Below are 13,557 nucleotides of genomic sequence, written 5' to 3' on the forward strand. Positions count from 1 at the left end.
ACAGAGTGTTGCTTTTTGCCTAGGCTGGAGTGCAATGGTACAATCTTGGCTCACTGTAACCTCTGCTTCCTGGGTTCAAGTGATTCTTCTGCCTCAGAATCCCAAGTAGCTGGGATTACAGGTGCCCACCACCATGCCTAGCTAATTTTGTATTTTTAGTGGACACGGGATTTTACCAAGTTGGCCAGGTTGGTCTTCAACTCCTAATCTCAGGTGATGCACCCACCTCGGCCTCCCAAAATGCTGAGATTACAGGCATAAGCCACTGCGCCTGGCCCTGCCATGACTTTTAAACAGTTTCAGTTTCTTAATGGGAATCTCTGGAGAAACCTAGGAAGCTTAAGGTTCTGTCCAGTATTTTGAATTCTGACCTTCTTGTGCCTTCAATGATTGTTCGTAGACACTGCTTGAAAACGTCTTCAAATGGACTTGTCAGTAGACAGTTCTGCAGCAAAGGAAAGGAGATCGATTTAGAAGGCAGATGTTTGGTGTTTACTCACTTGTTTAACACCGTTAGGTCACCCACAGATGCCAGCTGTTGTGCTACAAGCTGAAGGAGATGCAAAGAAGAAGATGTGGTCTTTGTCTTAAGGAGCTAAGTCTGCTCAAAGGCAGGAGAGGGGATGTGGGAATGAATCCTCTTGAATGCAATCTGAGAGAGACTAAAAGGAAGGGTGCTTTGAAATATTTTCCGTGGAAGGTAAAACATCATGAGACAAAGGATCAGAGGTTCCAGACCTCAGCCATGGAGATGTCCCAGCAAGGCCCATTCGTGTTTTATGCAAAGGACAGCAAGATATGAGTTATAAGCTTGGCCAGGATAGGTACTTTCACAGGGCAGCCTGTGACTCAGCACCTGCATTTGTGCTAGTGCTCTTGTGCCCGAGCACTAGGCAACACAAACAAAGGAACACTGGTACTGATATAGTTATATGTACCTCCCCTAGCTTCCAGACAGCCTTATATTCTAGTGCAAGGAAACCCTCGGATTCAAGATCTTTATTAATAAAGTGCCCTGCTAAAATGATTTTCTGATTAGCCACAGGAATTAATGTGTTTGTTACAGATGTGGGATAAAGTGGGATAAACACTAAAAAATGAAAAGTGAGAGCCTGACTGAATGCAAGTACCCAGGAGCCCTTCCCGCCCCAGCCTGAGTCACTTACCTCCACTTGTTCATGCTTAGCATCCAGGAAAGGGCCAAACTGCAAGGTGAGAAACAAAGACACCAAAAGAACAAATCAGAATCACATGTGTCTGTGAATGACTTCAGCTCACCTCTTCTGACAGTTCTCTGCCCAGGGCCCATGTATCCCTCCAAGGCTGCCTGCAGAGCCTGGGGACAGCTAGCATATGGGCTGGCGGGGGCACCAAGCCAATTTCACAGGCAGAAGCATGTGTGCCCCAGATGGAGGGAGGCTCCCAGGGCCCCATAACCGGCACTACTGCCCCCTATAACATTGGGTTCACGGCTGTAATCATGTAGTGGTTCATGGCTGTAATCACGCATTGGTTCATGGCTGTAATCACGCATTGGCTCATGCCTGTAATTCTAGCACTTTGGGAGGCTGAGGTGGGCAGGCTGCCTGAGCCCAGGAATTCAAGACCAGCCTGGGCAATATGGTGAAACCTTGTCTCTACAAAAAATACAAAAATTAGGCATGGTGGCATGTGCCTGTAGTCCAAGCTATTGGGAAGACTGAGGCAGGGAGGACAGGGTAGGATCACTTGAGCCCAGGAGATGGAGGCTACAGTGAGCTGCGATTGCGCCATTGCACTCCAGCCTAGGTGACAGTCTTGCTCTGCCTCAAAAAAAAAAAAAAAAAATACACACTGGACTTTTTTCTGACTTTCTAAACTTAGCAAGGGAAATTGACCACCACACTAACAGTATTTCGAGCTTTAAAAAGAGATTAGTTCAGAAGTTGTAGTAATGAGAAAGCGGTAAGAATGCTGTAAAATCAATGAAGGGCGGTAAAAAAAAAAAGTTGAACTTTTATTTATTATTATTATTATTTTTTGAGATGGAGTCCTGCTGTGTTGCCCAGGCTGGAGGGCAGTAGTGCAATCTTGGCTCACTGCAACCTCCGCCTCCCAGGTTCAAGCGATTCTGTTGCCTCAGCCTACCGAGTAGCCAGGAGTACAGGTGCCTGCCACCATACCCGGCTAATTTTTCTGTATTTTTAGTAGAGACAGGGTTTCACTATGTTGGCCAAGCTGATTTAGAACTCCTGCCCTCAAGTGATCCACATACCTCAGCCTCCCAAAGTGCTAGGATTATAGGCGTGAGCCACTGCGTCTAGCCAAAGTTGGGTTTTTAAATTTAGTGAAGGCCTATAGATCATGTATACCTCTCCGAAGACATAATGAATGAAAAGATATTTTCTAAAAGGAGGAAGGACTGACATGCTTCCTAAAAATTTAGAACTGCATTAAAAACGTTTTCCAAGGCCATCTCCTCAGCTTTCCCACTGGTGCGTCTTACCAGGATGCAGACATCTGGCCGGTCATGGTTGATGACAGCAATCAGGTCGAGGAGGGGGTCATATGTGATGCTGTCAGATGTGGTGTATGGCCCACAGGCAACCAGCACCATCGTTTGCTCAAAGTCTAAGACAGAGGATTGTGGGTCTTGATTAGAAGAGGACTGGCATTAGAATGGTGGGAGGAGAAAGGACAATTAGGGGAAAATGCCACAGGATTCAACTCATTGAGTCCTTTATGTGTGCAACTCTAGGGACCCAAGGTGAGGAAGACCTCAGGTCCATCCTCCAAGAACACTCCACTAGGTGGTATAGGCAGAGACAGGCAGGTACGCCAATACCTGGAACATGCAGTCAGCACTTTACGAGCAGTGCACATGAAAGATTCCAGGAAAGTGGCAGTCAGAAAGAATGTACAAGGTAGGATTTGCTTACATTTTTGAGAATTTTGGGGGATCAAGGGCAAGGCAGGGTATAGAACAGCACTGAGACCTGGGTGTGGTCAGTGTTAGGAAATGTCTGGTGGTCCAGTGTGGCTGGAGAATGGAGGGTACTGAAGAGCCCAGAGAGGCTTGCTGGAGTCAAAGGCCTGGAACCAGAGACTCCAGGGTGACGAGGTACAGGGGCCACCTATCACGCTTTGCCCTTTGTCTAACAGCAGCTGCTTTCCTTTTGGAGAATCAGCCCTCCCCTCCACAAGGCAGTCCACACAGGGCTGTAAATTGGGTGCTCTGTCTTCCTCTAGCCAAGGGCAGGCACATGACCCAGTTTTGGCCATTCACACTCTCCTCCCAGGGTCTGCAATCTTGAGGTGAACTATCCAAGGAGAGAAAAAAGGTTGGAGCTACTATTCCAGGCGAGGTGCCCAGATGAGACAGCAGGGGAATTCCTGCTACCTAGATGCTAGAGTCCCTGGGCTCTCATCCCGGTTCCAAGCCTGGGTTTCTAGCCACTTGTCCAGTCTGTGAGCTATCTGGATCTCCCCTAATAAATTCATGCTTTCTTATTAGTCTGAGCCAGTGTCTGTAGCTTACAACCATGAAATCCAAAGATCCCTGGCTTCTTAATATGCTACTGTTTAGTTTCTTGTTGTTGCTATAGCAAGTTATCACAAACATAGTGCCCTAAAACAACACAATTCTGGCCAGGTGTGGTGGCTCAAAGCCTGTAATTCTGGCACTTGGAGAGGCTAAGGTGGGAGGATCCCTTGAGCTTAGGAGGTCGAGACCAGCCTGGGCAACATGGTGAAACCCTGTTTCTACAAAAATTAGCTGGGCATGGTAGTGTGCACCTCCTGGGAGGCTGAAGTGGGAGGATTGCTTGAGCCTGGGAGGTTGAGGCTGCAGTGAGCTGTGATCATGCCACTGTTCACCAGCAAGACTCTGTCTCATTTAAAAAAAAAAGCCCATGAATTTATTATCTTACAGTTCCGGAGGTCAAAAATCCTAAAATGAAGGTGTGGACAGGGCTGAGTTCCTTCTGTCTGGAGGTTCTAGGGAGGAATCTATTTCCTTGCCTTTTCCAGCTTACAGAGGCCACCTCCATTCCCTGGTTCATGGCGCCATCTTCATCGGCAAAGCCAGAAGCCTACCATTTCTCTCTTTTATTTTTAAATAAAATTTTTCTTTTTTTAAAAAAAATTTTTTTTAAAGATGGGGTTTCACCATGTTGGCCAGGCTGGTCTCAAACCCCTGACCTCAAGTGATCCATCCACCTCGGCCTCCCGAAGTGTTGGGATTATAGGCGTGAGCCACCACGCCCAGCAAATAAAATTTTTCTTTAGGCTTCCTCAAATCACAGCTGCTTAATATTGCTAAGGTCTGACTCTGATTCTCTTGCCATTCCTCTTATAAGGCCCCTTGTGATTATAGTGGGCCCACCTGATAATCCAGGCTAATTCCCCCATCTCAACAGCCTTAACTTAATCACACGGGCAAAAAGTCTCCTTTACCACATAAGGTAAAATATTCACCGGTTCCAGGGATTCCTCGGGCTACGATTCAGTCTACCATAGCAATAATACATGAATTGAGACACAGCCTTCAAGGGGAAGAGTCAGTTTCACATGGTGGTGGGGTAGGGGGACAAGGTTAAGTTTGGCTCTGAGAAGCCTACAGGAGATGTAAACCCCAGTGTCAGCAATGAGTGCTTGGAGAGCGAGGGCCATGTCTTATTCTGTACCTCCATGAGTGCCTTGTTTAAGTTCTTGTACAAAAGAAGTTCATTAACAACCTGTTAAACTGCTTCCAAAGGCTTCCCTGGTATATAACTTAGGCTCTTGGTATCTTAGCCAGGTTGATTTCATTACCTGAAGTTGATCTGATTAGCTAGGACTACAGGCACGCGCCACCGACCAGCTAATTTTTTTTTTATTTTTAGTAGAGACAGGGTCTTCCTGTGTTGCCCAGGCTAGTCTCCAACTCCTGGGATCAGGTGATCCTCCCACCTTGGCCTCCCAAAGTGCTGGGAATACAGGTGTGAGCCACCATGTCCAGCCCACACTGCATGTAAAAAAATTCTTTTTGATATCGTACATCTTTTTCCTTTCCAAGATAATCTTCAAAAATACTCGTTAAACATTAGTCTTTAAACAACATGCTTCATGTAGGCAGAGCTCAGGCAACAGGTCGACCAATGCTCATTGGGCTCAGACCAGGGGTCTTGTGACAAAAAGCCTACAAACTCACTGACGGAGGTGCCCTCACCAGTTGGTCATATCGCTCTTCAGCAGCTTCTGCAGCTTTCTTCAGCTCGGGAAATTGTACTCCTGGACTCACGTCCATCACCTTCATTGTTGGGAAAATAATATTTGAACCAAAACTTACCTCCATCCTCTTCGGTGGGCTGATAAAATGGAAGTGCCACACCCTAAAAACAGGGTAAAAGCTCAAGTAAGGTCTTGCGCCAGGCATAGCCTTGGTAAGGAAAGGGGAGGGCACCGGGTTGGGGGTGGTGCAGGTGTGTGATGGGAGGACAGTGGGGAGGAGCCAGAAGGCAGCAGAAGGATGTGCCTCTGTCTTGCTCCTTGGATCTGATGGGAACTGCCACTTTTCAATACTGCTCAGAGGAGAAAGAAACCCAGGCAATGGGAGGTCACTACTCAACTGTCATAAAACACCCAGCAATAAGTGGGAGCAAAACAGGTGCCTGAAGTATCAGTGTACTTCTAGGCAAGGATGGGAGAGAAGGGTGTCTTGCTACTTTTCCTGGCATTCTATGAAAATCTCTGGAGGATTGTTGTCTAGAGCAGGGATACATGAGCTTATGCCTCTGAGCCAAATCTGGCTGCAGCCCACTATTTAAATCAAGTTTTATTGGAACACAGCCATAGTCATCTGTTTAAGAGTCCTCTAGGGCTGCTTTTGTAAGATAAAGGCAGAGTTGAGTCATTGTGATAGAGACCTCACCGCTACAAAGTCTAAAAGAGATACTGCTGGCCCTTTACAGAAAGACACCCCTGGCCTAGGGGTGGGCTCCCACTTATAGATGGAGAACTGACTAACAAATAAATGGGCTCCTAAAAAGGACCAGTTTCTAGAACACACAGCTTCATACTTTGACTGAAGCAAACCAAGAGGCAAGTGGGGGTACCGCTGTGTACCTCGTACAGCTTGGTGGCAACAAGTTTCCTACCAGTGGTGTTGATTCCTTCCATAATTACAACCTGAAAGACAAGAAACAAACAGGATTGCTAAGCAGTAGACATCAATGAAATCTGGAATATATTATTTTGAGGCAATTAAAAGCATTGTCCAACTACTCTCATTTTGTAATTGTAAACTTGGGGCATTTTTCTAGAAAACAAATTAAGGGCGTTGCATTAGCAATAATAATTATGCTCTATATTAGTGATCTAATATTCACCACAATCCTATGAGGTAAGAATTATTATTTCCATTTTGTGAATGAAGACGCTGTGGCTTAGATGGTTAAGTACCTTGCCCACAGCCACGCACCTCGTGGAGTGGAGTTGGGATTTGAGGCCGGGCAGTCGGGTCCCAGAGCCTCAGTGAGAGCATGGGGGAAATGAGAATCCCAACAATGGTGTCTGCCAGGGCATGTGCTCCAGTCACACACCACGGCAGCAGAGACAGGAACTGAGGAGCAGCCGCGCATGGCACAGCATGTACACTACAGGTGTAAAGAGTGCGCCTGCATCCTGGTGGAACTCCTCCCATCTCACCTGTCCGGGAAACAGAGAATATTCCTTAAGTTCAGATAAATCCACTGGAATTTGAGCACCTGAGGAATGTTCCCGGTCTCCCTCGAGAATCACTGACTTATTGTTCAGCTTCCCGTTGCTATCACAGCCAATCTGGCCCAGTAGAGTGACAAGCTCCTACCAAAGGAAGGTCACAGCATAAGAATGACAGTCTTTGGAGCAGGAGCTCAAAATCTGATGTCAACAGGGTGAATAGCAAAACAAACTGCAAACAACAAATACATTTTTTTTGGCAGGGCATTGCTTTGACCCTGAGGTGACGACAGCATCATCACTGACTCTCAGGGTGGAAGAGCTCTGAATGGGCATCTTGTCCACCCACCCATATAGCACTTGAGCCCTCCTAGGAGGCTGCCTAAGAGTGAGCATCCCTAGTGCAGGGGAACTTGCCTCTGGGTGACCACCCCACCCCATCCTCACCACCCCAGAGCAGCCCACTGTCTTTGGACAGCTATAACTACTTAATAATAGCTAACGTTTCTTGAGCTTACTAAATACCATGTACTCTTCTAAAATGTACTCTTATGCATTTTATATGTATTAACTCATTTAATCCTCACAACCACCATCAAGTGGACATTATTATACCCATTTTACAGATGAGGAAAACAAGCAACAGAGAGGTTAAATGATTTAGTCAAGGTGGGTGAAGCTTAGGTTTGAGCCCAGAAATTTGGCTCCAGAGCCATATATTTAGCCACATACCATACAGCCTCTTAACAAGAAGTTCTTTATTAAACTGAGCTAAAATCTATCTCCCCATGGCTTCCTTTGTTCTGTTCCTGCTCTTGGGAGAAAAGAGGAAGTCTCATCTTTCCCATGTGATTATGCATCCCTGCCTTCCCTCAATAACTTCCTTCCAAGTCCTCCAAAACTTCCTTCTATGACACAGTTCTGCATCACTTCCCCAACTGGTCATTCTTTCAATGTAAACATTGACAAAGGTACTTTAAAGAAACTTCTAGAACACATTTCCCCTTAGATTAGAAAATGTTCTAGAGAGAAAGCACTGGTACATATACCAGATTAAACTATGATATAAAGATACTACTGGCAGCAGTTTGTCTATAACAAGAGACTAAAAAACCAGGGGAGACTGTGAGTCACTGCCTAGAGAACAAGACTCTGAAAACCCCTCCCTCGCTGCTGTCCTTTTATCTCAATACTTGAATGCTTCTATTTGTGGGAAATCCCCGGGGAGCTACCTGTCTCGCCACCAAGGGAAACAAGGCCTTCAGTCTCTGCTTATGTGCAAGACCCTAATCCAGGTGGGAAGAAAATAATGCACTGTCACAAAACCAGACAGCACTTACAAATCTTTCTTCAGAAGGGCCCATTTTCCCAAATTCAACCAAGATCGATGTTCAAACTAGAACACAGACAAGAAGTGAAAAAGGAAGCAACAAGGGTGCCTCTTGGTCATCAATTTTAAAATTTAATATTAATTAGTAAGAACTATTGGAACAACTCTTACCTGTGCTGGGGCTAGCAAAGGAGTGAAAGCCTCAATCTTGTAATGTTCCTTGAGTTCACTGCCAAGTTCTTCTATCTTACAGGTCAGAACTGCAATCCCAGAAGTGGAAAAAAATTATTATGTTTAAGACATTTCACTTGCCAAGAAGAGAAAATACAGCACATTGTAAAATATTAAAGTCAGTCATGTTATAGAAGCAGGAAGGGTGCCTGCGACATCTGGCCAGTTTAAACCTTCTAAAACCCTTGCCAATTTCCCGATATTTGGTTGCTGAATCTGGCCTTCCATCTGGCCACAGGAGACCCCATAGCACAATCCCAGGGAATCAGCATGGACCCCACCCCATCCCCAAGTCTGCCCTTTACTCAGGTCCTCACTGAGGTTTTAGACAAGTCAAGGCCAACCTGAAGAAGGCTTCTAAGGAAGAAGGCACGACTATCTTTAAGTTGAATTCCTTTACATTGTTCAAGTTTTTGCTGCTGGGAATGGTCATGTGCTTTTTAAGCAAAGTGAAGTGAATTGGGACAATTACTGATAGTATCGCCAGTGTCCCTCCATTACTAGGACTTCCATGAGAAAATCTACCAACTCGTATATTCAAAGACAACTTTGGAACTTGTTCTACCAGCCTAGCTGAAGCTTTGTTACTCTAAACCCTTCCAGGTGGCTTTATATCCACCAGAATTTCAAAGGGAAAAACAATCACCTTCTCGAATGTCTGGGAGCTTCTGAAACATGGATTTGTAGCTCCCAGTTAGTGCCTCTGGACACCCCAAGACCTTCAGGTTGATGTTTCCAGCTCCTCCTCTCCCAGACCAAGACACTCCCTGTGCTGAGCCAAAGGAGGTAACCACTTCTCCTCGGTTACTTCTTGAGTTATATTTCTGGGAGGGAGTAGCACTAATTGGAAGCAAAAACAGATTAACATTACTGTGTTCATACCTAAAGGGAGAGGGGAATCAAATGAGGTTCTTTTGGAAATGGGGACTGGAGAAAAGGAATGTAGCCTCGTAATTTATAAATTGAATCAGTTTTACGAGGTTGGACATACCCAGACCTTTAAGGAATTTCAGGAATGAAGGGTTGAGGAATACCAGGCTGAAGAATACCAAACATTTTTAGAGAAGCTTAGAGACAGAAATGTATTTTAAAAGGTTGTCGTTATCTTGGGATTAAAACTAAGCAAGGCAAAAAAAAATCTCCAAACTCTGAATTGATTAAAAGGCAAACTTCAAATACCATTTTTTTCTTCTTATGAATTTTTAGTGTTTATTAGAACATCATCTGAGCCTGGAACTGTGGATAAGCCAAACTTGCTGAGCATATATAAAAACTCACAATATAGTTCAAGGTAGAAACAATCAAATGAAGTTAAAATTAATCAGCTTTCCCCAGTGTCTATGGAGGTAGAGAAGTAATGAATTAACAGTCTGCTGATGCGCAAATGTTCCCATTTTTCCAGGCTCAACTGCCAAGTTCTCACATTTCCACTCCCTGACAGTAAATTACACCTCTCAAGAACACATGGATATTGCTGATGTGCTTAGATGACAGCAAGGTCTTCTAACTCTCTGGCTGTAAACACATTGTATAGAGAGGTCTCTTTAAAACAGGCTTTGTTTAATGCACTGAAACTCTGTAGGAACCAGCTTTATGTGGGGCACCACTGCAATTAATGCCATCATTCTTTCTTTCCACAGAGAGGCTACAGAAAATGAGCTCAATTAATTATCTCAATCTCCAGTGCCACCTCTACCTAAATAATTTAGAAGTTATTTTCGTAAATTACAAAACCAGTTTCTGCTGTCAGCTTTATTAGTGTACATTAAAAAATTACTAGGCAGCATTTTGCCAACTTCTCCAAGCTCTTCCCTGGGAAGCTCAGGAGCCGCCCATTATAGCAGGCCCTTTAATGCAACAAGATGCTCACATGAGGCCAGCTGCAAACAGTTCGACAGGTTTCAGAGGGTTATATTTACATTTGGAGAATATAACTCCTGAAATGGTCCTGGCATGTCTATATGAACCATCCCTATATACCAGGTTGCAAAGATGCTCTTGTTAAGTCTAGAAAGCTTTCTTCCAAAAAGTCTGAGAACTCCCCAAAGCAGCAGTAGACCACCCTAAAGTAAAATTGTCCTTCAAAATCCAAATACTGCCAGGCGTGGTAGCTTATGCCTGTAATCCCAGTACTTTGGGAGGCTGAGGTGGGCAGATTGCTTGAGGCCAGGAGTTCAAGACCAGCTTGGGCAACATAGTGAAACCCTGCCTCTACAAAAATTAGCTGGGCTTGGTAGCATATGTCTGTAGTCCCAGCTACTTAGGAGGCTGACGTAGGAGGATCACCTGAGCCTGGAAGGCCAAGGCTACAGTGAGCTAGGATCGTGCCACTGCATCCACCCTGGGCAACAGAGTGAAAGCCTATCTTAAAAAAAAAAAAAAGGCCGGGCGCAGTAGCTCACGCCTATAATCTCAGCACTTTGGGAAGCCGAGACGTGTGGATCATGAGGTCAGGAGATTGAGACCATCCTGACCAACATGGTGAAACTCCATCTCTACTAAAAATACAAAAATTAGCTGGGCATGGTGGTGTGTGCCTGTAATCCCAGCTACTCAGGAGGCTGAGGCAGAAGAATCACATGAACCAGGGAGTCTGAGGTTGCAGTGAGCCGAGGTCACACCACTGCACTCCAGCCTGGTGACAGAGCGAGACTGTCTTTTTTTTTTTTAAAAAAAAAAAAGAAAAGAAAGGAAAAACAATCCAGTGACCACTCATCTTGAATGACTGCAGAGCTTCTATCACCACCTTTCTAAAGTTATAGAGCTGAAAAGGCTGGGCACTGTGGCTCATGCTTGTCATCCTAGGACTTTGGGAAGCCAAGGCAGGTGGATCTCCTGAGGTCAGGAGTGTGAGATCAGCCTGGACAACACGGTAAAACCCTGTCTGTACTAAAAATACAAAAATTAGCCAGATGTGGTGGCACATACCTGTAGTCCCAGCTACTTGGGAAGCTGAGGCAGGAGAATCGCTTGAACTGGGAGGTAGAAGTTGCAGTCAGCCAAGATGGCGCCACTGCACTCCAGCCTCAGTGACAGAGTGAGACTCCATATAAAAAAAAAAAAAAAAAAAAAAGTGATAGAGCTGAAAAATTTTAAGCTCTGGTTCATCTAGAAGTGATCCAAGTAGAGGTAGTGACTCCTGGCAGTTGGTGTTTCCCCAAAGGGTTAATACTACTGTTCCTGAGCCTCATCTTGATGTGGAAGCTCCTAAAAACCCATCTACTCAGCAGAGCTCTTGCCTATGGAATTCTCTAATACGTGTTATTTACGGATTTCAAAAAATTACGTATGATCTTTGTGGATTTATGTGCAATGGGGGCAGAGGGACAAAATACCAATTAAGTCAGTGCGGATTCACAGTGACAAGAAAACTCTCAGAAACTAGTTGTAACCTGAGTAAGAAACAATAACAGGTTGCGAAACATCATGAACAAAGATATGTGCTTTTCTTTTTAAAAAATAAACACTTTAGATGAAAAGAAAAAGAAACCCAACAAAACACAAACTAACAGAAGCAGGTGGAAACCTACTTGCCTCTACTGACAAGACCTGTTAAGATTCTTAGGCTTCTGAATAGACAGGTTGTTTTCAATAGAAGATATCAGTTCCTGATCTCGGAAATGAGCCATAGAAAAGTAGGTGGAAAGTGAGTTTCCTTAATTACAGTAAGAAACAGTAATTTTCCATAGAGAAAGGGAAAGCAAGGAAGACAGAGAGCAATAGGCTTTTCAGCCAATCCACTGCAGATATACACGCTCACCTATAGTTAATAAGTAACTTTGCTGTTAGCCTTCATCAGACAGCCAGAGAAAGGGAAGGGGGGGCCTGCTTTATGGCACTTGAATTAATTATGATCCATACCTTGGAGAGAAACTTGATGGTGAGAGGAGCTGATGGGGGCTACGAGTTGACACACTCCTTTTTGTTAGGGGGGTTTCTGGGGTGGAGATAGCTCGCTTCTGAGAACCCTAGGGAAAAAAAAAGAAAACAAAATCTCAGTCATACTAGACTCAATACTAATTCAGTGTATAGTTCCTTGGAAGAAAAGGGAGCGCATGTCCAAATGAAGGCACAAAATAGGACTGGGTGGGTTCTCTTTTTTCAGGCCCCATTATCCAAGCATCAACTCTCTCTCTCTCTCTTTTTTTTGAGACGGAGTCTCACTGTGTTGCCCAGTGTGGAGTGTAGTGGCTATTCACAGGCGCGATCCCACTACTGATCAGCACAGGAGTTTTGACCTGCTCCATTTCTGACCTGGGCTGGTTCACCCCTCCTTAGGCAACCTGGTAGTCCCCTGATCCCAGGAGGTCACCATGAAGCACAATCTCAAAAGAAATCTTCAACACATGTGACCAACATTCAGGACAATGTCCCTATTTTGAAGGCAATTATGAAAAATTGCCAAAAAGGACCACCAGGCAGGTAATCTGTGCTCCCAAATCTTTTGTATGTTTACTTTCTGTCCCCACCTCTCTTTGTTTTCAAACAGATCTGAGTTTTGCAATGCATAGATTTGATCTACAGGCACATATCTTCCTGAGAAGGAATGAGACCACATTACTTCTTACTTTGGCAAACTCTACCACACATTTTCAAAGGAAATGACTCCAGCCAGATAACAAGGCTGAGCTCATACTTGAAGAACTAGCAAACACCTCATTGACGGTCACTCCTTTTTTTTGACTCATCAACAAGAATCCAAAGATAAGCCCAGAATGGAAGATAAAACCTATAGTCCAGAGACCTATTGCTCCCTAAAGTCGAAGATAACTGACTGTACTAGAGAAAACACGAAATCCTAGCTTGGATAGCAGCCAGGAAGCCAACTCATCTGCAGCTTTCCCTGCCCTAGGGCTCCTCCTGGCTGCGAGTTTAAGAAGTTACACTGCCAAGTGGTCAACTGGTGGCAACTGCAGGACAAAGCACCAGAGAACAGATTGAAAATCATCATTAGATAGCTGCAATGGAAAACGAATTTAAAAAACAAATCCCTTATTCTACTACCCTGATATAATAACTAGTTTTGAATATTCCTTAATAGTATTTTAATATCTTTCTAGGCCAGGGGTAACAGCTCATGCCTGTAATCCCAGCACTCTGCGAGGTCAAGGTCGGAGGATTGCCTCAGCCCAGGAGTTCGAGACCAGCGTGGGCAACAGCGAGACCTCATGTCTGGGGAGAAAAAAAAAGCCAGGTGTGGTGGCTTATAATTTGCATATTAAAATTACAAATATAAAAATTATAGTCATAATCTTAGTTTTTATTTTTATTTTTATTTTTTTGAGACGGAGTTTCGCTCTTGTTACCCAGGCTGAAGT

At 44.5% G+C, this 13,557-nt stretch overlaps 1 protein-coding gene and 1 long non-coding RNA gene across 3 annotated transcripts in view; one reads left to right on the forward strand and one right to left on the reverse strand.

Annotated features, from left to right (window-relative positions):
* LOC119472472 overlaps positions 1-3,490 on the forward strand; it is a 4,925-nt gene extending 1,435 nt beyond the window's left edge. The window contains exon 2 of the long non-coding RNA XR_005201620.1: positions 3,279-3,490. This is a non-coding gene — a long non-coding RNA (uncharacterized LOC119472472). The remainder of the gene's footprint in view (positions 1-3,278) is intronic.
* POLA2 (DNA polymerase alpha 2, accessory subunit) overlaps positions 1-13,557 on the reverse strand; it is a 34,568-nt gene that overhangs the window by 7,684 nt on the left and 13,327 nt on the right. For both annotated transcript variants that reach the window (XM_017537120.2, XM_037741604.1), the window contains exons 5-13: positions 12,101-12,207; positions 8,886-9,079; positions 8,180-8,268; positions 6,667-6,822; positions 6,085-6,147; positions 5,309-5,351; positions 2,486-2,610; positions 1,167-1,205; positions 372-445 (exon numbers count right to left, since the gene is read on the reverse strand). In XM_017537120.2, the coding sequence (XP_017392609.1) occupies positions 372-445; positions 1,167-1,205; positions 2,486-2,610; positions 5,309-5,351; positions 6,085-6,147; positions 6,667-6,822; positions 8,180-8,268; positions 8,886-9,079; positions 12,101-12,207 (890 nt within the window). The remainder of the gene's footprint in view (positions 1-371; positions 446-1,166; positions 1,206-2,485; positions 2,611-5,308; positions 5,352-6,084; positions 6,148-6,666; positions 6,823-8,179; positions 8,269-8,885; positions 9,080-12,100; positions 12,208-13,557) is intronic.

This window comes from Cebus imitator, unplaced genomic scaffold, assembly GCF_001604975.1.
Source record: "Cebus imitator isolate Cc_AM_T3 unplaced genomic scaffold, Cebus_imitator-1.0 Scaffold102, whole genome shotgun sequence".
NCBI lineage: Eukaryota > Metazoa > Chordata > Mammalia > Primates > Cebidae > Cebus > Cebus imitator.